At 38.1% G+C, this 27,455-nt stretch overlaps 1 protein-coding gene and 1 pseudogene across 2 annotated transcripts in view; one reads left to right on the plus strand and one right to left on the minus strand.

Annotated features, from left to right (window-relative positions):
* The first annotated feature begins 1,866 nt into the window (after positions 1 to 1,866).
* Positions 1,867 to 18,491, plus strand: LOC137202894 (N-acetyl-D-glucosamine kinase pseudogene; annotated as a pseudogene).
* A 3,024-nt stretch (positions 18,492 to 21,515) lies between these two features.
* GXYLT1 (glucoside xylosyltransferase 1) overlaps positions 21,516 to 27,455 on the minus strand; it is a 52,413-nt gene continuing 46,473 nt past the window's right edge. For both annotated transcript variants that reach the window (XM_067696194.1, XM_067696195.1), the window contains one exon: positions 21,516 to 27,329. In XM_067696194.1, the coding sequence (XP_067552295.1) occupies positions 27,168 to 27,329 (162 nt within the window). In that variant the 3' untranslated portion in view covers positions 21,516 to 27,167. The remainder of the gene's footprint in view (positions 27,330 to 27,455) is intronic.

Consider the following 27,455-nt stretch of genomic DNA (forward strand, 5'->3'; position numbering starts at 1 on the left):
CAAAAGACTTCGAATAGCCAAAACAATCTTAAAAAAGCAGTAGGAACAGGAGGTATTACACTCCCTGATTTCAAGCTATACTACAAAGCTACAGTAATCAAAATAGTATGCTACTGGCACAAAAACAGACACATAGATCAATTGAACCAAGAAGCAAACCCACATTTATACGAGCAATTAATCTACGACAAAGGAGCAAGAATATACACTGAAGAAAAGATAGCCTCTTCAATAAACAGTATTGGGAAACTGGACAACTACATTCAAAAGAATCTAACTGGACCACTTTCTCACAGCATATACAAAAATAAACTCAAAATGGATTAAAGACTTACATGTAAGACTGAAACCATAAAAATCCTAGAAGAGTATGCTCTTCTAGGCAACATACTCTTTGACCTCAGTCTTAACAATATTTTTTTTTTTTTTGGATCTCTCCTAAGGCAAGGGAAACAAAAGCAAAAATAAACAAGTGGAACTACATGAAACTAAAAAGCTATTGCACAGAGAAGGAAATAATTAACAAAACCAAAAAACTGCCTACTGAATGGGAGAAGACATTTGCAAATGCTATATCTGACAAGGGATTAATATCCAAAATATACAACATCAAAAAAGCAAACAACTCAATTAAAAAATGATCAGAGGATCTGAATAGACATTTTTCCAGAGAAGACATACAGCTGGCCAGCAAACACATGAAAATATTCTCACCATCACTCATTATCAGGAAAATGCAAATCAAAACCACAATGAGGTATCACCTCACACCTGTCAGATGGCTATTATCAAAAAGACAACAAATAACAAGTGTTTGCAAGGATGTGGAGAAAAGGGAGCCCTCATGCACTGTTAGTGGGAATGTAAATTGGTACAGTTGCTATGGAAAACAGTATAGAGTTTCCTCAAAAAATTAAAAATAGAACTACCATATGAGGGGGAATTAGATGAAGGTAGTCAAAAGGTACAAATGTAATGTACAACATAATAAAGACAATTAACACTCACAATATTATAATGAAAGTTGTTGAGAGTAAATCTGAAGAGTTCTCATCACAAGGAAAAAGTATATTTTTTTGCTGTTCCTTTAATATTGTATCTATATGAGATGATGGATGTTCACTAGACTTACTGTGGTAATTATTTCATGATGTAAGTCAGATCTTTATGCTGTACACCTTAAACTTATATAGTGCTGTATGTCAATTATATCTCAATAAAACTGGAAAAAAAAACTTTCTTGCTCTAGTCCTGGAAATGGGCTTTAGAGCTAGAGTCTTAAGCTGGGACCACAAAGGCGGTTTTAGAAATCCAAGAACCTTAAAATATTCACACAAAGTTTGTGTTTCATGGGTTTTTCTCTCAGTGTAGGAGTGGGGTTGTTGCAGGACTGTATCTGTGGTGTTGGCATGTTGGTGATCCCAGTGGCAGCAGAACATGTTTGCAGTGGCAGTGGAATGGCAGTGGGGGTAGTTCGAGGTCCATGTTCATGGTGTCCATGCAGGGCTGGTGGTGGTTGCTACAGGACCATGTGGGCAGTCAGGACCAGCTACGTAATTCACAGGGCCTAGTGCAAAGTGAAAATGTGGAGACCAGTGTGCAAAAATGATTCAGCAATCCAAGGCGGTGATAATAGAGCATTAAACCAAGTGTGAGCCCTTCTGAACATGGCACCCTGTGCAGCTGCTCAGCTTGCAGACCCAGGAGGCAGGCCCTATTAGCAGTGTCAACAAGGTGCAGATGATGGTTGCTATGCGTCCACGTTTGTAATGTCAACAAGTACTGATGCTTGTTGCTGCAGGACCAAGTTAGTGGGGTGTTTGTGTTTGACGATGCACAGCCTAGCTCCTCATGACACTGCCCGCCATGTTCAACTATTTCCAGGTGTCAGATCAGCTAGGAATCCTCACTCACCTATATTTGATAAATGCAGGTTTACTGGATTTTGCTGTTAAAATTGCAGGAGGTGCTCAGCAGGTAGCTCCCCTTTCTTGTTTTTTTTTTTGTAAGACACATTAGTGTTTTGTTGCTGTTGTTGTCATTTTTTAATTTATTTCGTTGCACCGGGTCTTAGTTGCAGCAGGTGGGCTCCTAAGTTGAGGCTCACAGTCTCCTTAGTTGTGGCTCTCCGGCTCCTTAGTTGCAGCACGTGGACCCCTTAGTTGCAGCAGGCGGGCTCCTTAGTTGTGGCATGCGAACTCTTAGTTGCAGCATGCATGTGGGATCTAGTTCCCTGATCAGGGATCAAACCTGGACTCCCTGCATTGGGAGCACGGGGTCCTATCCACTGCGCCACCAGGGAAGTCCCTCTCCTTTCTTGTTATACCTTCAGGAAGGCCGCGTGGATGCTGGGAAGACACACCATGGCAATATTACCTGGGATTGACCAGGTCTTGTTCCAACAGGAGACTGGCCTTCTCATTCTGTTTGTGGGCTCCTTATGGAAGAGCTGGGAGCTGCTGAAGGAAGACTTCCTTTTGGCACTGACCCAAGGCAGAGATCCTGGCTCAGAACTGCTTCTCTACCTTCACCCTGATGAAGCTGTGGCACTTCTCTTCACTGGGCGGGGCAGCCTAGGGTTCAGACACATGCAGCACCCCCTTCTCATGGACTACAGAGTTAACGCCATCACCTTCTACTCTACAACTTCTAGTAGGGGTGCTTGGCCCTGGCTCCACCCGCCTCCAAGCCCAGTAGACACTGGGTCCTGGAAGGGAGGAGGCTTTTTCTCCTTTTCCTTAAACACATACACACACATACACACAAATAGAAGAAAATAAACACATTTTACCCACTTCCAAAAAAAAAAAAATGGGGTGGCAGCAGTGGCTTCAACAACACTAAATTCCAGAAATAGCAGTGCAAACTGCATCTTCTAGGGCTTCACAGAAGTATAGCAAAGGATTCCTCACCAGACACTTCTGTAAGGGTGGGTTTGGACATTTCTTCCTGGTTGCCTAGTCTCATTCCCGATTCTACAGCTCTCCCAGAGGTACTGTGAGCTACCAATGTCTTAAAAACATAAAGTCTTCTTTCTATTTCAAAATCGGATTCATTTCTGTAGCTTATAACAGAGAACACCAATAGATATGTGACTTACGTGCATTTACTGGGAAGCGGGCTATGGCTTTCATCAGATTCTCACAGAGGTTCTCTGTTTTAGAATCAAACCTAACTGAATTCCAGTGTCAACTCTGTCCCTTCCTTGCTTCATGTCCTACTTCCCTCTTATATAAAACAGGTTTAATAAAATCTACTTTGCAGTATTTTCTGAGGAATAAGCAATAATTCAAGGGGGAAGTATCTGGCATACATGTACTTCATCAAGGTTAATTCCCTTTCTCTAGACTCCTTTAAACTATAAATAAAACTTAAGTTTCATTTTAAGAAAGGGGGTTGTAAGGTAGAGTTAAAAAACAAAGATCAGTGATAACATAAACATACTTAATATTTGTTAAAAAAATCAGGTATTCTAAATTCATTAAAGATGTTTTGAAAATACAAATAAAATCTACAGAAAACTGAGATGAGATTAAAGTATTCTATAAACAATACAGGGAAAGATCAACAAAAAACTGAGCATAAGAATTAAATACCATTATAGTTCAAGATCGACACAAATGTTTCATTTCTAGGACTGATAGGTCAGGTGAAGTCCATTTGCATAATATCACTGAATTTCAGAATGGCATTTGATAGAGTTTCAGTATATTTGGTGATGACCTTGTTAGACATGGGATAAGACCTGTGCTGGAAGTGACTCTGTGTGGTGGATTCATAACTGGTTGAATGACCAGAGTCTAAAACACAGATTATGGATTGAGGGAGCAAGGTTTAATGAGGCACATCATAGGCAACTTCCTTGGTTGTATACATATGCTTCTTATTACTTTGGTGAGGCTAGTTGAATCAAGAAATACATAGTAAAAGCCTACTATATGTCATGCATTGTACTAGGCACTGAATATACAATGGTGAAAAAATATATATTCCTGCATTCAGGATCTTACAGGTTAGTGAGGAAAAGAAGTCAAGGGTATGACCATTATAATGTAGTTTGATAAGTGCTAGGATTAACATAAATACAGAGTACTATAGGAGCTCAGAAGTGGGCCACGTCACCCAGTAATAAACAAAGTCCTAAAAAAAGTGATGTCTCAGTCAAGCCTTGAAGAATAAAAGTTAGCAGAGGAGAAAAGGAGAAGTATCACAAAACAGTATGTGCAACAAAACAGTACGTGCAATCACAAAACAGTGTGTGCAAGAGTATGTGCAAAGTATCACAAAACAGTGTGTGCAACAGAATGTCTCAATTCACTCAAATTGAGATAAAGCATGACCTGTTCCAAGAATTATATTTCTGATTGTATGTATGGAGCAGGGTATATGATGGTGGGGGTGTTGAGAGATGAGACTAAAAGAGTGTTAGGGGATCATTAGATAATATAAGAAGAATCCATGAAGATTCTGGTAAGCCAAAATGATAAGCTAAATACAACAAGAAATTTAAGAGGGATAAATGCAAGTTTCAAAGTCTAACTACTCAAGGACGGGTGGAAATGTTTAAGAGCATGAGAGAAAGGCACAGGGATTTTAGGTGACTACAAGGTTAATATGATTTAAATGAGTGAGAAGGTAGCCCATAGAAGAAACCTCTTCAAAATCCTGAAAGGAAGAAGTCAGAATCTGAATTTATGGTGTGATACTTGCCTCACCATAATTCAAATTTTGTGTCATTGTATTTGCCTTCAAATGTCTAAAGGGATTTTGACATGGAAGAAGGGTCAGACTTGTTCTCTGAGGCCTCAGAGGACAGACCCGGCATGAGGAAGTTATGTTACTGAACTCAGGTTCGGCTGCTCACCACTCAAAAGCAGACAATCGAGGGGCAAGTGTCGGTAGAAAGGAAAGTTGCTTTATTCATAAAAGCCAGCAATCTGAGGAGGAGGTGGACTCTTGGCCAAAGACCAGCTCCAAAGATTCTGCTCAGCCATGGCGATATTTTAAAGGAAAAGGTGGAAACAATCTCAGTTAATCATTCAGGTAAGAGATTAGATTGTCATTTTTCCGTTGTGTGCAGACCCACTGACTTTTCCTGATTACTTTGGATGCTGTCTTGCCCACCTGGTCCACCTGCAACTGGCTGTCCTCTGGCCCCTGTGGTCTGCCTGCAAATTTGCTATACTGGGGGTAGAGAGTCAGTCATTCTTTAACTACTTAATTCTTCATTCCTACTCCTTTTAATCCAGGAAAGGAGTCAACAGGTTAGGCAAGGCGGGAGTTAGGTTAAATGTTACCTAGTGATCTCATTTTTATGATTAAGGTCTGAGGAAAACAGAGACGAACAAACAGAAAAGGGGCAAAAAAGCCACTTACAAATCCCCACTGTCAGACATCGTTCCATTTCTATGAGACTAGGGGCAAAGGCCCATCTGCTGTAACTGCTCCCTGCTGAGAGAGAGCATCAAATTCTTAGAGTGAAAAATGTCGACATGGGTCTGTAGCATCTCTTTGCTGACAGTTTTAGTTGCCTGCTTATATACATGGGCAGAGCAAACTACAATTATTCTTACACCAACAGAGATATAGATTATTATGAGCAATAGTGTTAATCCCATTCTTGCATCAGACACTGAGTCTGTGACTCCATTGTCCTAACCATTAACTGCTTGAGCCTGCTCTCTTGTGATTCTGGGAGGCCTGGGAGACTTCAGCTTTTCTACAAATGAGAGGCAGGGGACATAGAGGGGTCTTTGTTCTTGGGGTAAGGGGCACTGCAGGGTTCTGCTCAGCTCCAGTTAGAGGAGAGCACATGTTCACTCAAGAGAAGAAAAAATTTCCACCTAAGCCGTCAAAACCAGAATGGGCTGACTGGTGTGGTGGGGGTAATTGTGTTGACAAATGTTCGAGCGGAGGCTCATCCGTGATCATTTAGGTGGATGTCTCCAAAGACCTTCACCCACGACTGACCAGGTGTAGAAGGAGCGGAGATGATAAAAAATGAAGAAGAGATGTCCCTGCCTTCAATCTAATATCGTGCTTGACCTAAAGAGTTGCATGGTAATTAGTAAGGCACGTTAAAATCATACTGTCACTCAAAACTGTCCTATTTTGGAAAGATTCTTTCCCCTAAATGTTAGCTTTTACAACTCCTTGTGTATTTTTTTTTTAATTATATTGCCAAAATATTTGGTATTTCATTTTTTTGCAATTAAAATAGCATTGATTTATGACCTAACATAAGCAAACACACTCTGACTCTAAAGACTGAAAAGCTGTTCTCTGTGCATGCCACCATGAAAACCCATCCAATAATCAAGACTCCACGCTTCCTGTAAGATGGACTCCAGCTGTACAATATAGAACCCTGTAGACAACATTTTTAAATTTGCCATTAAAAGTATAAGAACGTTTTCCAGACCCTACAGAAAACTACTCTTTCAGACAATGGGAATCACTTTTTTCATAGCACAAAACTGAAAAAGGCACTATAAGTCAGAAACTTTATACTCAGAGAGCACATGTATTCATTTATTTCAAATTCCATCTGAGAATGAACCGCAGCAGTGGTGACCTACAATTTGCTACAGACTGATTTAGCCTAAAAAGACCCAAAATAGCCTTTCTACTCAGCATACAGTATCTACTCATCTATTCTGAGAATCTAATCTTTGCTGCATACTTTCTCCAGGTATGGATATTCTTTGTGATATTCACTTGACTTTGATCACCAATTTGATAGTTTAGCCTCTACTGCAGAAAATGTTCTCCAGTTTAAATACCTCGTCTTAAATCTATCACAGAAAACTGTAATAGATTAGTCAAAGCAAGGCACTTTTATCTATTTTAGAGAATTTTAAGAATAAGACATTTTCAACTTGCTAATTTTCATGGGTTTTTTAGAAATAATAATAAACTGATTTTTATAATGGACTCAGTAAAAACAATAGTTTGCCAATCTTCTCCTTTATATCAGGGACTAAGAAAAGTAGGGGAGGGAAGAAATAAAGCACAATGGTTTTTAATATTTCTCTTGCATGAGGTAAGAACTCAAAATACCTTCCAAAATAAATGTTACCTACTTTTCAGAGATGGTACAAAAATTGGCACAATGTATAATCAATAGGGCCTGGAAGTTTTACTCTGTTGTGCTGATTCTATGAAATTTCTTTAATTCTGTACAATATAAATCATCTAACAGCATTAAAATTAAATGTAATTTGAAATTAATGATGTGAAAATTTATTTCAGTTATCATTTAATCAAACCACTTTCATAATTTAGCTAGTCACCTTGGCTTCCCAGAAACTAATGAAATAAATAGCGTCCCAGTGGCAGTGGGGATGGATTTGGGCATCTGATCTTTTATTACAACTCAATCCCTGACTACCTCTATAAACTTGGACAAGTCACTTCACTTCCCTGGTCTCAGGTCCTTATCTGAAAATAGGTACATATTACCTATGTGTCTATCACCATTGCTGTCACTGGCTATGGATTGGAGGTTCCAGTGAATCAAATTGGGTTTGATTAATTTGCTAGAGTGGCTCACAGAACTCAGAGAAACATTTTACTCGCTATATTAACAGCTTATTATAAAAAGGTATAACTCAGGAAGAGCCAAATAGGAGATGCATAGGGCAAAGTATGGGGAAAGGGCCCAGAGCTTCCACGCCCTTTCTAGGCACACCACTCTTTCTGAATCTCCACGAGTTCACCAACCTGTCCTTTTGGGTTTTTATGGAGGCCCATTACATAGGGCTTTGTGATTCCATATAAATTCCATATAAATTTTAGTGTTATTTGTTCTATTTCTGTGAAAATGTCATGGCTATTTTGATAGGGATTGCATTAAATCTTCAGATTGCTTTCGGTAGTATGGACATTTTAACAATATTATTTCTTACAATCTATGAACATGACATATCTTTCTATTTGTTTGTGTCATCTTCAGTTTCTTTCATCAGTGTCTATAATTTTCCATGTAAAGGTCTTTTACCTCCTTAGTTAGATTTTTCCTAAGTGTTTTATTCTGTTTGATGCGATGGTAAATAGGATTGTTTACTTAATTTCTCTGATAGTTTGTTGTTAGTGTATAGAAATGCAACAAATTTCTGTATATGAATTTTGTATCCTGCAACTTTACCAAATTCATTGATGAGCTCTAGTAGTTTTTTGGTGGCTTCTTTAGGATTTTTATGTACAGTATTATGTTATCTGCAAACAGTGACAGTTTTACTTCTTCCTTTCCAGTTTGGAGTCCTTTTATTTCTTTTTCTTGTCTGACTACTGTGGCTAGGATATCCAATACTATGTTGAATAAAAGTGGCAAGAGTGGGCATCCTTGCCTTTTTCCTGATCTTAAAGAAAATTCTTTTAGCTTTTCACTGTTGAGTGTGATGTTAGCTGCAGGTTTGTCATATATTGCCATTATTATGTTGAGGTATGTTCCCTCTATATCCACTTTGTTGATAGTTTTTATCATAAATAGATGTTGAATTTTATCAAAAGCTTTTTCTGCATCTATTGAGATAATCATATGATTTTTATTGTTCAATTTGTTAATGTGGTGTATCATATTGTTTGATTTACAGATTTTGAACATCTTTGCATGCTGGGGATAAATCCCACTTGATCATCATGTATGATCCTTTTATTGTATTGTTGAATTCAGTTTGCTAATAGGTTGAGGATTTTTGCATCTATGTTCATCAATGTTGTTGACCCATAATATTCTTTTTCTGTGATACCTTTGTCTGGTTTTGGTATCAAGGTGATGCTGGCCTCATAGAATGAATTCAAGAGCATTGCTTCTTCTGCATTTTTTGGAGTAGTTTGAGAAGGATAGGTGTTAACTCCTCTCTAAATGTTTGGTAGAATTCACCTGTGAAGCTATCTGGCCCTGAACTTTTGTTTGTTGAGAGTTGTTTTATTACTAATTCAATTTCATTACTGGAAATTTGTTAACTCATATTTTCTATTTCTCCCTGGTACAGTCTTGGGAGATTATACATTTATAAGAATTTATAATTGTACATTTATTCTAGCTTGTCCATTTTATTGGGGTATAATTGCTGGTAGTAATCTCTTATGATTCTTTGTATTTCTGAGATATTGGTTTTAACATTTCCTTTTTCATTTCTGGCTTTATTGATTTGAGCTCTCTATTTTTTTCTTGATAACTCTGGCTAAAGGTTTATGAATTTTGTTTATCTTTTCAAAGAATCAGCTCTTGGTTTCTTTGGGCATTTCTTTCTTTCTTTTTTTTTTTGTCTCTGTTTATTTCTGCTCTGATCTTTATGATTTATTTTCTTCTACTAATTTTGGGTTTTGTGTGTTCTTCTTTCTCTAGCTCCTTTAGGTATAAGGGTAGGTTGTTTATTTGAGATTTTTCTTGTTCCCTGAGGTAAGCTTGTATTACTAAAAAATTCCCTCTTAGAACTGATATTGCTGCATCCCAAAGAATTGGGATCATTGTGCTTTAGTTTTCATTTGTCTCCAGGTATTTTTTTATTCCTTCTTTGATTTCTTTGGTGATCCATGTTTGTTTAGTAGCATATTGTTTAGCCTCCACATGTTTGTGTTTTTTGCAGTTTTTTCCTTGTACTTGATTTCTAGTCTCATAGCATTTTGGTCAGAAAACGTGCTTGGGATGTTTTGAATTTTCTCAGATTTACTGAGACTAGTTTTGTTGCCTAGTAACAACCCATTCTTAATCATTTGTTACACAGGAACACTAACAAGAATGAATAGGACTCAGACTGGCTGGCATCAATATCAGAACCTCCTCTCCAATATCCAGCCAGAATTACTCAATTTATTCCCTGGGACAATTAAGGTATCTTTGAAATATTATGGGTTTTTTGTTGTTTTTTTTAAGGAGAGATACAGAATAATTATAAATTTTCAGACTTTTTATCACCTTCACATTTCTTCCTTGATTCTTTTCTCACCCTGGAAAAATTAGTATATAAATCTTAATTTTACAAAGAGAGAGACTGACACAGAGGGCAAATGAGAGTCCATTAAAAAATTAAATTTTTATATTTAATGTTTTTCTAAAACTATTCCAAATAAAGATCAAAGATATCTGTGAATATATAGAGATTCTGTATGGATTTGATCAGTCTTGAGTGGGAAGGGGTTTTTTTGTTTGTTTGCTTTTTCAGGATAGGTTGATTTTTCTATAGGACAAGTGGGCACATGTTTGGAATAATTAATATAAATATTATAAATTAATTTTACAGACGATATTTTGGTATTAAAAGGTTGGCAAATTGTCAGCAGATTTGACAATTGTTTAAAAATGAACATTTTGGGACTTCCCTGATGGTCCAGTGGTTAAGAATCTGCCTTCCAGTGCAGGGGAGGTGGGTTTGATCCCTGATTGGGGAATCTAAGATCCCACATGCTTGTGCAGAGCCATTAAGCTGGTGCACTCTAGAGTCCATGTGCCACAACTAGAGGGTCCATGTGTCGCAATGAAGAGGCTGTGCAGCTCATCTAAAAGATCCCACACACCACAAAGAAGATCCAGCATGCCACAGCCAAATAAATAAATATTTTAAAAAATGAACATTTTATCAAATGAATCTGTAGGGTGCAGCATGTAATTACAGAGCTGTGGATATGATGCTGATGCTAAGCTATCAAAAGGAAAAGTATGAGATGAATTGGACTCCTAGAGCCCAAGGGTAGTGAAAAACACATTATAGCACTCTAATAAACTGCCCATCTCAAATGACCTAAAGTGGTATTAACATAAAAACAAACAGAAAGTCCCTTTAGAAAAGAAAATTAAATGATTTATTCAGTAGCTAACTACGTTTTCCCCAAAAGACAATATAGTAGTAGAAAAAGGAAGAACCACAACAACAAAGCAAAAGGATACATATTTGTTGCTTTGAGGTTAAGAATAAGAGCACTAAAGTCTGCTTTTGCCGCTTATAAGTTGCTTTGCCTTAGGCCAATAACATACCATGTCTCTCAGTTGCTCCATCTATAAAATGGGGATAGTATTATCTAGCTCCTGGAACTGTCATAAAGATTTCATGAGATAATAAATATAAAGCAAAAAGCATCATATTTAGTGCTCTACCTTAGAAAAGGCTTAGCTCCTTTAATAAACTCATGTGTGGGGTGAAATAAGGAGATTTATGAAAGCAGATGGAGCTTAAAACACCCAGAGTTTAGCTAAATGAGTCTTTCACGTGTAATTAGGGCCACTAAAAATGTAAGATACTAGAGTAAGAAGCATAGATAGAAAAGAAAATCAAAACTCTTCATGTTGGGACTTCCTTGGCAGTCCAGTGGTTAGGACTCTGCACTTCCACTGCAGGGGGCTCAGGTTCGATCCCTGGTCGGGGAACTAAGATCCCGCATGCCTCACAGCACGGCCAAAACAACAACAACACAACAAAAAACTCTTCATGTTAAAAACAACAAATTGCCTAATTAAACATAGCGAATTGAACTCACATACTTACCTTTGTTTCTTCACTAAACTCCACCAAAATGATAGTAAAACAGGAGAAGCATACACCCACATGGACACCTTCATACTGTTTTCATAGTGGCTGTACCAATTTGCATTCCCACCAACACTGCATGAGGGTTCCTTTTTCCCCACATCTTTGCCAACACTTGTTATTTGTTGTCTTTTTGATGCCATTCTGACAGGTGTGAGGTGATATCTCATTGTGGTTTTAATCTGCATTTCCTTGATGATCAGCAGTGTTGAGCATCTTTTCATGTGTCTGTTCACCATTTGTATGTCTTCTTTGGTAAAATATCTATTCAGGTCCTCTGACCATTTTTTAATCAGGTTGTTTGGGTTTTTTTTTTTACCTTGAGCTGTGGGAATTATTTGTATATTTTGGATATTAACCCCTTATCGGATGCATCATTTGCAGATATCTTCTCCTATTCTGTAGGTAGCCTTTTCATTTTGTTCAGTTTTCTTCACTGTGCAAAAAGCTTTTTAGTTTGACGTCATCCCATTTGTTTGTTTTTACTGTTATTTCCCTTGCCTGAGGAGACATATCCAAAAAATTTGCTAAGATCGATGATATCATAGAGCTTACTGCCTATGTTTTCTTCTAAAAGTTTTATGGTTTCATGTCTTACATTTAAGTCCCTAAGCCATTTTGAGGTGTTTTTTTGTTTTTGTTTTTCTTTTTTTTTTTTTGTATGTGGTGTAAGAAAGTAGTCCAGTTTGGTTCTTCTGCATGTAGCCATCCAGTTTTCGCAACACAATTTATCGAAGAGGCTGTGTTTCCCCGTAGTATATTCTTGCCTCCATTGTCATAGCTTAATCGACCATACAAGTGTGGGTTCGTGTCTGGGCTCTCTATTCTGTTTCATTGATCTTTGTGTCTGTTTTTGTGCCAGTACCATACTGTACTGATTACTGAAGTTTTGTAGTATAATTTGAGATCAGGGAGTCCCCAGAAGTTTTCTTAAAATCTGGGAGCAGGCCCTTCTCCTACCGTTTCTTCATCCACGCTAGCTAGAAAATAGACACGCTAGATGGAACCAGAGGGCATTTTGTTACCATTGTTAGAAATCATTTATTGGGAATGACAAAGAAGCAGCCAAGAGGGAGGCTAAGTTCCTGATGTTCCAAATTAGCCTTGACAACCCACATTTATGTGAGAGAGAAATAAGCTTCTATCTTCTTTAGGTCATCATTATTTTTGGTTTCTGTCACTTGTAGTCAAATCTCATCTCAGGTAATCCAACCTAATACACAAGCTTAGGAAGGTTTTCTTTGCAAGTTATTAAGTTCTAAAAAATGTATATAATATGGATATATATAACATGGTTTTTATTTATTGTGTTATTTAAATCCTATAAATACATCTGATATTTTTGGTCTTCTTGATGTACAAATTCTGAAAGTTAATTAAAGATTGATACTATGATGGTGGCTTTATCAATGTCATATATTTTTGGAAGATTTTGCTATATGTAAACATCTTCTATAATGTTTGATACATAACAATTAGTGTATATTTTGGTAGACTATGAAATTTTTAAAAAAATTCTTTGTCCCATTTTAAACTTTGGATCTTGATTTTACTCTTTCTGATAATATTACATTTGATTTCCTTTAAAAATTTTTCTTCTATGCCTTTCCCCATTCCTGTATTTTCCTTCTTCCTTTGTCACTTTGCTTAGGTATTGCAGGATTAACCTCAAAGTGTCAGAAGACTAACTCTTTCAAAGGGTGCTAGGCCTGCTGGGAAATGGCTCTTAAATTCACCCATTTTCATGGAAAGCACTCAGAAACATTGTGGGATTATTTTGTCTCTGCTGAGTGGGAAGGCACAGAGTTTGAATTTCTAGAACAGTAAGGATAGGAGGGAATAGGCAGAGGTGGGGAAAAGAAGGAGATGAAAATCCTGTGAGAATGACAAGATAAGATCTGCCAGAATCCTTATGCAATGCAGCTACTCATACCCACAAATGTATGTCCCAGGGAAATTACTGGAGACTAAATAGCCCATACCACCATCAGGCAGCTTTCTGTGTCATCTCCTGCCTTGTCTAAACAAATCCATAAATTTCCACATCCTTTTCTATAAAGAAATATTACATCCTCTAATGACATGGGCATTTTTCCAACAATTACATTATCATTTTGTTGCTAAATTTACCAGATATATTTCTCACAGAGAACATGAAGCTAGTTTTTTTTTAAACCAAACATCAAGATATTGGTCTGTATTTTACTAATTTTGTTTATATAAAAATGGTACATGCTTATTTTAAGGAATGTCTAGCATGAAGAAGACTAGTAGAGGAAAGGCAGTTAAAAAAACAAAGTTAACATTTATTGAGACCTCTTTATATGTCAACATTATTTTAAGTACTTTGTGGATATTAACTCATTTAATCCTCACAATGGCTTGATGAAGTAGGACTATTACTGTACCCATTTTACAGATGCAGAAACTTAAAATTTATTAACTTGCTCAAAATTACAGTTATTGAGAGGCAGAGCTGCTGTCTCAATCCCCCAACCCCCAAACCCCTGGCTCCTTAGTTTCTCTTATACTTCTCAGCAAAAAGTTAACAAAACTATCATCACCTCAAACTCCACCATCCACATAACTATCACTATCAGGTGAACATCATTTCACGGATCTTTCTCTACATATATACGGGTGGAATGATAAGTAGAAATACTTTTATGAAATAGGGTTATACCATGCATGTTATGAAGGAATGAATGAAAGATTACAAATAGACAAAAACTAAGAGCGTATCTTGCACCAAGCATTGTGATTCATCTAATTTTGTGATTAAAACTTTAAAATAAATAAAAATTTTTAAATGAGGTTGATATCCTAATACATTTTTAAACTAGTAAAGGCTTAACACTTTATATACCCTGCTTGCTTTCCACCTCCCAATTTTTTGTGGATTACATTATTAGATTAGATTCAGATGTTATCGTAATACCCCCACTATTTCCAATTAGCCCCATAACTGAATGCTTCACAGTTTATTGTAAATTCTTTTATCATGGCGTCTCCACTGCTGAGGTCTCTGTATTGATTCATCAGTTAGTTGTCTGCTTTCATTTATAAGTAGGTCTTTCAAGAACAGCTCAAGGGTTTACCATCTTTTGAGTTCATGCATGTTTGAGAATATATGCATTTTGCCTTTATATTTGAATGAGATCTTCTTTGTTATAAATGTTAGAGTCATTTTCTTTCATTCAAAACCTTGTAGACATTTCCTCTGTCTGTTGAATGTTGCTCTCCAGAAATCTAAAAATAGCTTGATTTTGCTTTTTTCATTCTTTTTTTTGGGGGGGGGTGCCTAGGAGCATGATTTGCTTTTTCTAATAAAAAAAGATTTATCTGAAGAAATCTGTCTTTATTTTTGAAATTTTACAACTTACCTAGAATATATCTGTTAGTACTCAGAAACAAAATTTCCTGAAATAAGATGTGCTCTTTTAACTTGCTGATTATTCTTTTATAATTTTCATTCCAAGGAAACTTTCTTGTTCCATGTGTTCATGCCCTATTTCTAGTTTGTGGTCCTTTTGGATTTTTCCTAATTATGATGATCTTTCTTTTTCATTGGCATTTGACTCACTGTACTTTTCCTCTATGTCAGCAATTTGATTTTCAACTGTCTTTTCTGTTCCTTTCTAATTTACTTAACAAACTTTTAATGACCTACTTTTGATCCTCAACTTGTTTCTTAGACCTATAATCTCTTTTTAAAATCTCATTTAATTGTTTTATTTCATATTTGAGGCTTACCTTAATGAATTCATGAGCTTAATAAGTTGTTCCCTAGTATGAAGCACTTGAGGGAAATTTGTTCTTTAGGATATAGTTTCTTCTAGGTTGGATTTTTTTTTCCTGTAGTATGACCCCATAGTTACCATGCCACTTTTTAAATTTTATCTTGCTCATTCTTGGACAGCTCTAATGAGATCCTCTATATCCTGTGATAAAGTGTAAATTACTTCTCATTCATCCAACAAGACTTTATTGAACACCTATGTGCCAGGCATGTATCAATGAACAAAACAGAAAAAAAATCCCATTTATATTCTGGTGAATGGGAGAAGGGGTCATTGATTAAGAAGAGAATGATAATAAATAATAAACATAGTAAATATATTACATGTTAAGGTGATAAGTAATATGGAGAAAAAAAATAGAACAAAGTAAGGAGAATTGAGAGTACCAAGGTAGAGACAGGTACAAATTGCAACTTTAAATAGGCAGTAAGTGTAGGTGTTCTGGTTGTCTATCATTGTGTAACAAACTACCCCAAAACTTTAGTGGTTTCAAGTAACAACCATTTTATATTATATGATTTTGTGGGTCAGGAATTTGGGCAGGGCTTCTGTTCTACCTGATGTCAACTGAAGTCACTCAGTGGTTTTCAACTGGTGGCAAGTTTGGGCTGGATGATCCAGTATGACTTCACTGGTCGAAGAGGGTTCAAGATGTCTTCACACACATGCCTGGACTTGGCAGAGATGCTGGAAGCCTAGTTTCAGCTGGGACTCTCACTCCTCATGTAGTCTCAGGATGTCTCCAGGTGGTTTCTACAGAAGGGTAGTCAGACTTCTTACAAGAAAACTCAGGATTCTAAGAGTCCAAGGTGGAAGTTGTTAGTCCCAAACATAAGCCTTCCATGCTCTACTGGTCTAAGCCATCACAAACCATTCTTATTAATTCAAGAGGATGGGAAATAAACTCTCCCCTCAACAGGAGTGTCAAAAAATTTGCAGCCATCCCTTATTCTTCTGGTAGGTTTCACTGGGTATTGACATTTAACCAAAGATTTGAAGGAGTTGAAAAAGTTGGCCAGGGCAATATTTAAGAGATTTGCAGAGAAAGGAAACAACAGTGCAAAATCTTCTAGTTGGGAGTTTGTCGGGCATGCCAGTGTGGTGGAGAAAGAGTGAGCAAGGCAACAGTATTAAATAAAATTAGAGAAATAATGCTGGCAGATCCTGTAAGGTCTTGTAGCCACTTAAAGGCTTTGGCTTTTACTATGAGTGAATGGTGTGTCACTGAGTGATGAGCAGAGACATGACATGATATGACTCATCTTTTGAAAAGGATCAGTCTAGCTGCCATGTTAAGGATAGACTGTGGCTGGATGCTGCTGGCAACAGGGTCACCATTTAGGAGTCTGTTGCATTAATTCAAACAAGAGGTAATGATGGTCTAGACAAGTGTAGTAGAAGTAGAAGTAGGGAGGAGTTGTTGGATTCTGGATTTAATTTAAAGGTTGATGCAATAGCATTTTTAATAGCTTAGATGTGTCATGTGTATGAACAAGACGAAAGTAAAGAATGACTCCAAAGATTTTAGCCTGAGCAGCTAGGAGGATAGATTTGTCATCATCTAAGTAAAGAAGATTCTAAATAGAGTAGGTTTAAGAAAAAAAATCAAGAATTCTGTTTTGGGTATGTTAAGTTTGGGATGAATACTAGATATCCTAGTAGAGATAGCAAGCAGAAACAAGTAGTAGAGGAGACTGGAATTTGGCAGACATCTTGATTGATGATACAAATTGGGGACACGGTCCATGTTTGTAAAGGCATCGAACGGATGAGATTGCTGAGAGGCTCTGATATACTCTAGCATTAAGAGAGTGGGAAGAAAATGGAGTGCTAGACAGAAACCTGAAAGAAGTACTGAATGAGGAAAGAGGAAGACAAAGAGTACAATGAAATGGAGGCCAGGTGAAGATGTTTCAATGAAGAAAGTGCTTCTTCAAATTCTGTCACATGCTACTAATAGGGCAAATAAGATGAGGATTAGCAATTGGAGATTGGAATTAACAACACACAAGTTGGGAATTCCCCGGCAGTTCAGTGGTTAGGACTTGGCACTTTCACTGCTGAGGCCCCGGGTTCCATCCCTGGTTGGGGAATGAAGATCCTGCAAGCCATGAAGCAAGAGAGAGGGAGAGGGAGAGGGAGAGGGAGAGGGAGAAGGAAGGAAGGAAGGAAGGAAGGAAGGAAGGAAGGAAGGAAGGAAGGAAGGAAGGAAGGAAGGAAGGAAGGAAGGAAGGAAGGAAGGAAAGAAGGAAGGAAGGAAGAAAACACAAGTCACTGTGATTCAATGTTTTTATAGAACCCTGAAACTAATACAATATTATAAATCACCTATAATTTTAAAAAAAAGAACACACAAGTCATCGGTGATCTTGACAAGAGAAGAACTGGAGACAGAGAATACAGACAACGCTTTCAAGGAGTTTTCCTGAGAATGATCTAGTACAGTGGAAAAAATTATAAGGTAAAGAGAAAGCGGGAAGAATTGATGGAACATTGTTCTTGAGCTACACAAGAGAGGACAGAATCTGTTATCGAATGCAAGTGTGTGTGCCCGACGCACAGTGAGGCGAAACAATACCAAAATGTCAGAGTTTGGAGCAGAGAAAGGTTTATTGCAGGGCCATGCAAGGAGAACGGGTGGCTCATGCCTTAACCCCCCTACCTCCCCCCACTCACCAAAAGCTTTCAACAAAGACCTTTTATAGGAGAAGTGACGGAGGGGCGTGGTTAGTTGCTGCAAACTTCTTGGTGTCGGATCCGGATCCTTTGTTCTTGAGGTCAGGTCACGGTCAGGTCACGATGTTCCTGTAAACCTCCACCAAAACAAATGTTATTTTCAGTTCTGACAAGAAAGGGCAAGGTCCAAGGCTTAACTTTAGCCCTCTGAGGTCCAGGCCCTGGCTAAGAGGAGGGGGTCCCTGCGCAGGACGGTTACCCTGAGAGCATTCGTCCCGCACCCAGTCTGGGTCTTCCTGCTGGTGCCCAGGCCCAGCTAAGCAGGCAGATCTCAGCTGGAGGTGCCCTCAGGGCCAGGTCCCCAGACCATGCCCAGCCGTCATCACTGAGGGAGCCAGGTGCCCAGGAGCCAGCCAGCCCTCAGGCCACCCAAACAGGGGCTGGGGTCCCGAGGTCTGCGACCCATGGAGACAGCCGCCGGCATTAGGCCGCAGAGGTGGGAATAGGGGAGAGGTTCACTGCTGCTTCAAGGCCTAAGCCCAGCCAATGGGCGGCCGTGGCGAGGGCTCTGGAGCTCTGCAGGACACACCCCCAGCCTGTCCCTGGGGCTCCCAGCTCAGCCACCGGCCCGAGGCCGCAGGGCCTGGGGGGCCCCGGAGAGAAGGCCACGATCCGCCTCTCACTGCACTCTCTGTTGTGAGGACCACTGCGAGTAACCACCGTGTGCGCTAACAGCTAACCCACCCCACCTGTTAAAAGTCTAGTGCAAAATGAAGGGACTGGCTTTAGACGGGAGGTGTAGCAACGCTGGGAAGCCAGAATCTATGGGAGCAGACTCAGGTTTATTATGGATTTGAGATCAATGTTTGTGCATGAGTAATCAATGGTCCAAAAAGTGGGCTCTGAGGGTATGTGAATCATATGACCTCACTATCATCTGAAGTTGTGTAGTAGCTTCACCATAACCTTGATGCAGGGGACACGGGTTCGTGCCCCGGTCCGGGAAGATCCCACATGCCGCGGAGTGGCTGGGCCCGTGAGCCACGGCCGCTGAGCCTGCGTGTCTGGAGCCTGTGCTCCGCAACGGGGGAGGCCAGAACAGTGAGAGGCCCGCGTACCGCAAAAAAAAAAAAAAAATTCACTGAGCAAATCTGTGTGTCTACCATGTACAGTCACAGTGACAGACACCACTGAACAAACAAATGATTTTTGCCTCCAGAGTTTGTACTCTATAGAGCTGTGCTGTCCAAGATGTTAACCATGAGCCACAAGTGGCCACGTGAAATGTAGCAAATTTGAATTGAGATGTGCTGTATGTGAAAAACATAGGCTTAGTACAGTATGGAAAAAATATGATCTCGCTAACATTTTTATATTCACTACATGCCCACATGATAATATTTTGGATATACTGAATTAAGTAAAATGTATTATTAAAATTAATTGCAAGTGCTTTTTACCGCTTTTAATGTGGCTACTAGAAAATTTAAAATTAAATGTGTCTGCATTATATTACTGTCAGATAGCACTGTTCTAATAGATTAAAAACCTCTTTTAACCAGTTAAATGGCCCACTTAAAATATTTTAAATGCTAAAGAACAGTAGGTAAAGCACAGGTAAAACTGAGGGTCAAATTTTGTTAATTTCTACAAATAAATTTTTTAGAGCTATTCAAATGTATTTTAAGACGATTCAAAATGTATTTTTAAAAAAGAATGGAAAGGTAAAAGAACCCTGAAGTAACAATATTCAAACATGCCAGTCTCACAGAAATGTAATTATTGTTATTTTATTATTATGTATTTCTTACATTACATATTATATTATTACTTACAAAAACTTCCCATTTAATTTTTTAAAATTTTAATAATCTGATATTTACTTTGATTTTTAAGGTACACTACAGTTTATTCACGATTTAATGCACCTTAAATGACAACTAGAAAAATGGTAAAAGTAGTTAACAACTATTTCCCCTAACAAGTTAAAACTCATTACTTATGCTTTCATACTTCAGAAGTCCATACGCTAATCTCTACTTAAGTACACTACTGTGACATAATATGCAGCTAAAGAACGAGGTAGATCTAATGTATCAACAAGGAAAAATATCATAATATACTGTGTGAAATAAGGCAAGTTGTAGAAGCCCTTGTAGAACCAAGCCCGTGTGTGGGTACACTGTGTGTACATGTGCACAGCAAGACAGGGAGGATACACACCAGATGCTCTTAGGGGTGGATTGTTAGGAGTCTTACTTTTTACTTCATATACTTTTAATTCTTCAGTATTGTTTGAATGTTTTTCAGTGAGGGCATTTTGTAACTTATAAATGATTAAAAATATGATAAAGGTTGCTAATAACTATTAATACATTTCTCAACATAAATTTAGAACTTTTAAACTCTCTTGGAAGTAGTCATCACCTCAATAATCTTTTAAAACCCTTCAAGCTATCACTGTAACCAGAAAACCATTGTATAAATAATAAAATATGTAAAACTGAGAACTGTTGGATCATAATATTACCGAGACCCATTAAAGCACAATTACACCCTGGCACAGAAAAGGTACTCTTCTCTAGATGTGAAATTTGATCCTCTGGGTAGTTTTAAGAAATACTTGGGGACTTCTTTGGTGGCGCAGTGGTTAAGAATCCGCCTGCCAATGCAGGGGACACGGGTTCGATCCCTGGTCCAGGAAGATCCCACATGCTGCGGAGCAACTAAGCCCGTGCACCACAACTACTGAGCCTGTGCTCTAGAGCCTGCGAGCCGCAACTACTGGGCCTGCATGCCACGACTACTGAAGCCCGTGCGCCCTAGAGCCCGTGTTCCGCAACAAGAGAAGCCACTGCAATGAGAAGCCTGCACACCGCAACAAAGAGTAGCCCCCGCTCGCCACAACTAGAGAAAGCCCGTGTGCAGCAGTGAAGACCTAGCGCAGCCAAAAGAAAATAATAATAATAAAAAGAAATACTTGGGCCAGTAAAATCATCCAGGTCTGTTGCCTACCCAATAGCTATCTTCTAAGCCCCTACCCTTCTACCCCACAGACTTCTAAAAGAACCCTGATGTTATTTCCTTTCCTGTGAGTATACATTCTTCAAGGGAGGCTATATTTAAGTTTGGGGCAAATCATGGTCTGAGCCAACCACTGAAGTTTTATTCTCTTTGCAAAGTAATTGTTTTGGACACAGATATTGCTATGGCTATGAGAGCAAGTGAATGGAGACAGGTGGCACCTTCCTCTTATAAAAAGATATATTTTTGCATCTGGTTGTCACTTGAGACGCAGAATGTTGGCTGTCACTTGGGGGCCGTGGGGGGAGACACAGCTCACATGGTGAGAACAGTACTGTAAAGACAAAAGGTACCTAGGTTTCTGATGACGTTGTCCAGTTGCCGAATTAGTCAGTCCAGGAACTGCCCTGACTTTTAGTTATCAAGCTTCCCAAGCCTAAAGATTCCAAAATTGCTTCTGACTGCTAGAATAATTCAGACACATCACTTGAAGAAATTAGGTATTTATTGAGTAGATGTTTATTTAGTAAGAACAACACAAAGTTTCTCAAGAAAAAGATGATTTGAATCCCCCCAAAACAGAACAGAGCAACTTTCCATTATTCTCAGGTTACATCCCAATCTATAATCTTATACTGACCCTCCCTTTAATAAATGTCAAGATACACAAAATACTTGGAGGAAGATATCCAAATTATCCTAAAACCGTCATATTTTCAGGTAAAAATCAATTTAAGAGTAGTAATCTCTGTGTAACACAGTACACCACAGCTGCCTTCCTGCAGCTTTAGAATCATTACTACTCAAAATATTAACATATTTATGCAAAATGCTTGTGAAAAATGGAAGCACCTTCCAGTTTCTGACTTCAGGAACAAGTACAAACCACCATCTCCTTCATAAATCTTCTGTTACAACATCCATCAAAAGCCACTGGCCCAGCTCTCAGATACTGACAACAATGGATGTGATGCAATGGATGACACAGTTTACAGCTACGCTACAAGCCCTGAATTATTTTTGCATAACATTCCAATATTCCCTGAAGAGATTTTATACACAGGTTGAAAACAGCTATTTTCCATCATAGTCAAAGTCAACTTACGTTTTAAATGAAAGGTACACTGTTGCTTTTCTTCAGTTTTTACAAGGAGTTGCTATGATGATGTGTGTTTGAATATGCTCACAAATTCAAACTGTATATGCAAACTACACATCATCAGAGGCTCCACATCAGGTCTTCAGTTTGGCATTAAAATGTCTGACCACAGACCCTCCAAATAACATTCACAGCATTAGAAGTGACAGAAATTTTCCTTTCTTTTTCTCTCCGTATCTTTTCAAAGGTTCTCTTTTGTTTGAAAACTGGGTTCATAGAAAATTCTTAAGAAACAATCCCATCAGACGTTTGGAATTAATTGGTAGAGATGACGTGACAATAGATATTTTCCATTTAGAAGTTTGACATCAACTTGTAATCAGTTTTAAATTGCCTAGTCCAATATGCTATTCCATGTTCTCGTAATTCTGTAATTGCTAGATATTTGGATTAACATCATATTCATTTTTAGTTAAAAAAAATTCTTGCATCACCTTTCACACCTGCCTTAAGTTTATATAATTTAGTTTTAAAAATCTAGTTTCATGTTCAATGAATTAAGAAACGACGAACACCAGGACAGTTTAGCCAGACTTTAACAGGCAAAAAAGGGTTGCTTTGGCAATGTATAAAAGGATAACTGTTGCAGTACTAATCATTATTTAATCTACTTTTATTAAATATTAAAATTCAATAAGGCAATTGTTTAAGATGCTTGAAATTACATTTAATAAAATGATAACTGGCCCCACACCTGACATACTGCTTCCCTAATTCTTCTCTATTTTACTCTAAGGAATGAAAAGTTATTTAAAAAAAAAAAAAATCAGTGGTCTCCCTAAACCACTCCTGATTAACACTAAGGTGTTTATTACTTACAATATAAACTTCTGAAAAAGACACTGAATACTTTCTTTTTAGGTTTTTCCATTTAATGTACTCCTGCTGCCTCCTGTTCTCTTTAATCCATTCCTAACACTTCAACTGGAAGTATGCCTATTGAGGAATCAGGAGATGTGATGTACTGTTTAAGCTGCCATTCATTCAAGGCAGGGCAGTGGTTCCCAAATCTAGCTTCTTATCAGTATCATCTGGGAAAACCACTGTGATAGATTCCTGGGCCCCCTTCAGATCTGGTATGGCCATCCCCTCCTCCTGTGTTATCTATGTGGTCAGTCTGCATAATCCAGCATCTGGGAAGACTAAAAGAATGTTAAAAAGGAAGATATTTGTCATCGTGTTTCGACAGGTCTTAGCTCACAAACTTGGATCCAATTAACAAAAAAATACAAAAACAAATACAATGTTGAATCACAGCACTAAATGATCAGTGAGTAGAGTGACTGGGAAAAGCCTTTAGGATCAACAAATCAAACCAAGGTATCCTGGCTGCCCCTTCCACGAAAGCCAGCACAATTCCTGAGCCCAGAGGGCCTCGTGAACTGAAACAGAGGAAGGCAAGCAGACAGTGGTACAGGCTGGGGTGCTGCAACTCAAAAAGTGACTGTTCCCACACCTCCGCTCTCTACCTCTACTTCTCGATTTCCCCACTCTCATCCCCTCTCTTCTTGCACTCTGCCTTTGGCCATTCTCACTCTTATTCCCTTCTCTTTCCTCACTTTTCTCACTTCCTCTCTTTTCCTTCTTCCTTTGATCATTCCTTTACATCATTCTTTCCTTTGCTTTCTCTTCCTTAAAAATTCTTCCTTACATAATCTAAGCAAATTCACACCAGAGATAAAAAACATTCAGCCTAAAACAGAATGATCTGTTCAGGAGACAACAGAGCAACACAGAACTTCAACAGTAATGCTGGTGTGGCATGATACAAGCCATGAAGCAAATCCATTCTCTCTTCTGGGTCTCAACTTCATGACTTCTGAGTCTTACGAGGTGGGAAGGGCATATTGATTGTTCACAAACTTATGGCACAGAGAAGGTTAAATGATATGCCTCGGGTCCCTAACCAAGAAGAGAATCCAGATCTAGTTCACAGTCTGGTTTTCCTTCCATTACACCAATAACATCTGACTGAAGGCAAGATGAGAGAGCAGTGAGTAAGCAGTAGTATTGTTTCAGGCTCTGAAGTGTCCAAAGGTAAGTGGGTTACCGTATACATTATGAACTACTCTTCATAGGGAAAAAAAAAAGTATGTATTTTCTTAAAATGTAAATCACAATATATATTTTCTAAAGGTTTTCCAAGTTCCTCTAAGGTGGCTACTTCATATAAACGAGGGCTGGCTACATTATAAAGTCATTCCGCTTTGGTAATACTGCAGCCCAGAGATAGTTCTGAGGTCAGAATTGTTCTAACACATAGACTCAAAGGATATAGAATGTAATTCGTATAAACTGCATAGATACACCATCTTATGGAAAGAAATATAAAACGTTCTCTAAGCTGTTCTAGAATTTAACCTCATTAATGCTGAGAACTGCACTTCTTGAGACTTCTCAAGGAAAACGTTACCTTATCTAAAGATAAACTCAGAAAACTCATTTTAATATTGTTAAGGACTTTTTGTGATACCCTAACTTTCAGGTAAACACAGTCCCTAAGTGGAGAGTTTTCGCCATAAACCAATTTATGGTAAAACGCTCAATTAGGTCAGGTCTGAATAAACCACATGAAGAACCTTCCAACTGATCCACAATGTAGAGTGTGTAACCGTGTAAATAGGTACAACAGGCGTGAGACCACAGCACACAGTCTAGTTAAACTATGACCACACTCTACCCAGTCCCAATCATACTAGAGCCTATGGGGCTAAGAGTCTCTGTTCACTAAGGAAATTAAATCTAAGCAACTTCCTAATATAAATTTGTATCGTGTCAATAGCCCCAAGTACTTCCGCTAATGTTTCAGAATCACATTTATAATCCACCAACTGTGCCGAGAATTGTGGTCCTAACTTCAACCTTCAAGTTGGCAAAATGATTTCCAGGGGTTCCCAGACTGACACCAAAATCATCTGAGGTGCTTATTAAAAATAGAATCATAATGTGACTTATTTTTGCACTCTGATTCTAACATTGTAGTCAGTAAGGGAAATCTGCCTAAGAACTGGATATTAACCGAAGCCAAAGGAGATATGATGTCACTGTAGTTACCGAAGTGTTCACAGAGGTGAAATAACATGATGCCTGGCATTTTCTTTAAGATACTTCAGCAAAGGAAAAAGGGACAGATGACACAAATGTGGTAAGATACTGACGTGTCTGATCTGGATGAGGGGTCCCACTGTACTATTCTCTCTACTTCTGTGTAATGTGCAGACCCATCTAGACATGGGGGACCAGAGTCACCAAAGGTGAGGAATCCATTCTCAGCAAGGTCCCCACAAGAGTCTAATGTAGCCAGGCCGCCAATGGTCTCACCTGGGGACCATTAAAAATGATCCTATACCCTCCAAACTTCAAAATTCTAGGGACCTCATTTTTTATTTAGCAAATCAACTTCAACAAGTTCACAAGTTCTCACAGTCACCACGGTGCTCTGCCAGGGACACACAGACTGTGCTCTCTGAACGCTTCTGTCCAAGAGTGCTGGGCTGGCCATCAGCTTCTAATCTGCCTTTCTTAACACCTTCCTCTCCCAATTTGTCCCTGACTGAACTGCAAAGACCGAGGACCGTCTTCCACGTCTCCACAGAGGGCACTGTGTCTTCATAAACCCAATCACCACTATTTTCACAAAGGTGATAGTCTTCCTTCATGATTTTCTCTTCTCTATTTAAGCGTTAAAATGTCAAAAGGAGAAAAAGAAGTTAACCATACAGTACTTGGTAAAATGAGACGTGTGCCCCAGCACAGTACATGCTAAGCACTCAGAATCTACAGCTATAGAAGACAGGTCAAAAACACTAAGAGAAGTAATATTTTCTTACTGCCAAGATAAAAAAAAAAATAACTGTCTTAAGTGATATTCAAAGAAGGAGGACATGCACATCAAACCAAATCAAAACTAGTTTTTCTATAATCAGATGTGACAATCTTCTGAAGCCAATCATCCATGAAAGTTGTCTAACTTAAAGTCAGGCTCTATACGTATATTTGCTTCTTCAAAAATATCTTGCAAAGCCATTTTGAGGTAGAAGGAAAAAGGTTTAAGTGGACCACTTTTTTTCTGCTCCACTGTAACTATAATGACTGCTCACAGGAAGTACATAGCTTATGCATTTTGGTCCATCACATTTTCCACCATCATATAAGTATACTCGTTAGGTTCTCATTTTATTATCAGTATATTTATTGTGTCCAGAATGCCCAGTAAAGCTGAAAATTTTCATTTAAAGTGATAAAAAATTTCCTAAAATACCTAATAATCTTAGATATGACTTTTGGCAAGACAGTTAAGCACATACAAATGAAAATTCTACGTTTCACAAATACACACAGAGACTAATAATCAAAACTTTCAGTTTTCCCTCTCAATTTTAAATGTGCAGTTTACTTATAAACTAAAAATAATTTTAAGCATGATTGTCACAAAAATATTTTAAAACAGAGATGAAATGTATAAAGGCACACACAGATTGTCGATAGTGACATCAGTTACATCCCATTTCTTTAGAAACAGAACATTTTCTGCTCCTGTAAACAACTTTCTTTTCTCACACGTTTAAAGTGAGGTTAGTGCTGACATAAAATTATTGCTATACTCACAGTTTGAGTGTTTCCACTGTGTATGAGGTACATTTTTCTCCAACCATACATCCCTACTGCTCTTACCCACTTGAGAGTAAGAGTCAAACAAAGTCTGTAGGCTATAACCATTCAATAATATCTTCATCAATACTAGAATGATAGCAAATAGCATTACAAAACATCAGAAATCAAAAATATCTTCTTGTTGGGGTCCAAGACTTCAACTTATTCTTCATTACATGAAAATACTGCTCATTAAACTTCTTCGGGAAAAAAATTATTCTGAAGATGAATAATTCTTTCCTGAACACTTCATCTAAGACTATTCCTTCACACACATCCTCTGATATTTTGTTGTTTTAATTCATTTGATTTAGCGGTCACCAAGAATCACCTTTCCTTTGGTGGTCTATCATAACGATCTTGTATGCTTTTCGTCAGCTGTTTGATAAATATTTTGTAAATTTTTCCACAGTATGTATGCACTGTCTTTTGTAGTTCCAGTTCTAAAGGCTTTAATAAAGAATGGATGTTGTCATCTTCAAAAGAACACTAGAGAAAGAAAATAAGACAAAGATATATATAAAAATTTCACTCTATTCCCAACAATTTCTTCTTCAATCAACTTGACATTGACAACCTCCATTTAAAGTCTCACAGAAAGTATGTGCCCAACAA

This window comes from Pseudorca crassidens, chromosome 11, assembly GCF_039906515.1.
Source record: "Pseudorca crassidens isolate mPseCra1 chromosome 11, mPseCra1.hap1, whole genome shotgun sequence".
NCBI classification, from domain to species: Eukaryota; Metazoa; Chordata; class Mammalia; order Artiodactyla; family Delphinidae; genus Pseudorca; species Pseudorca crassidens.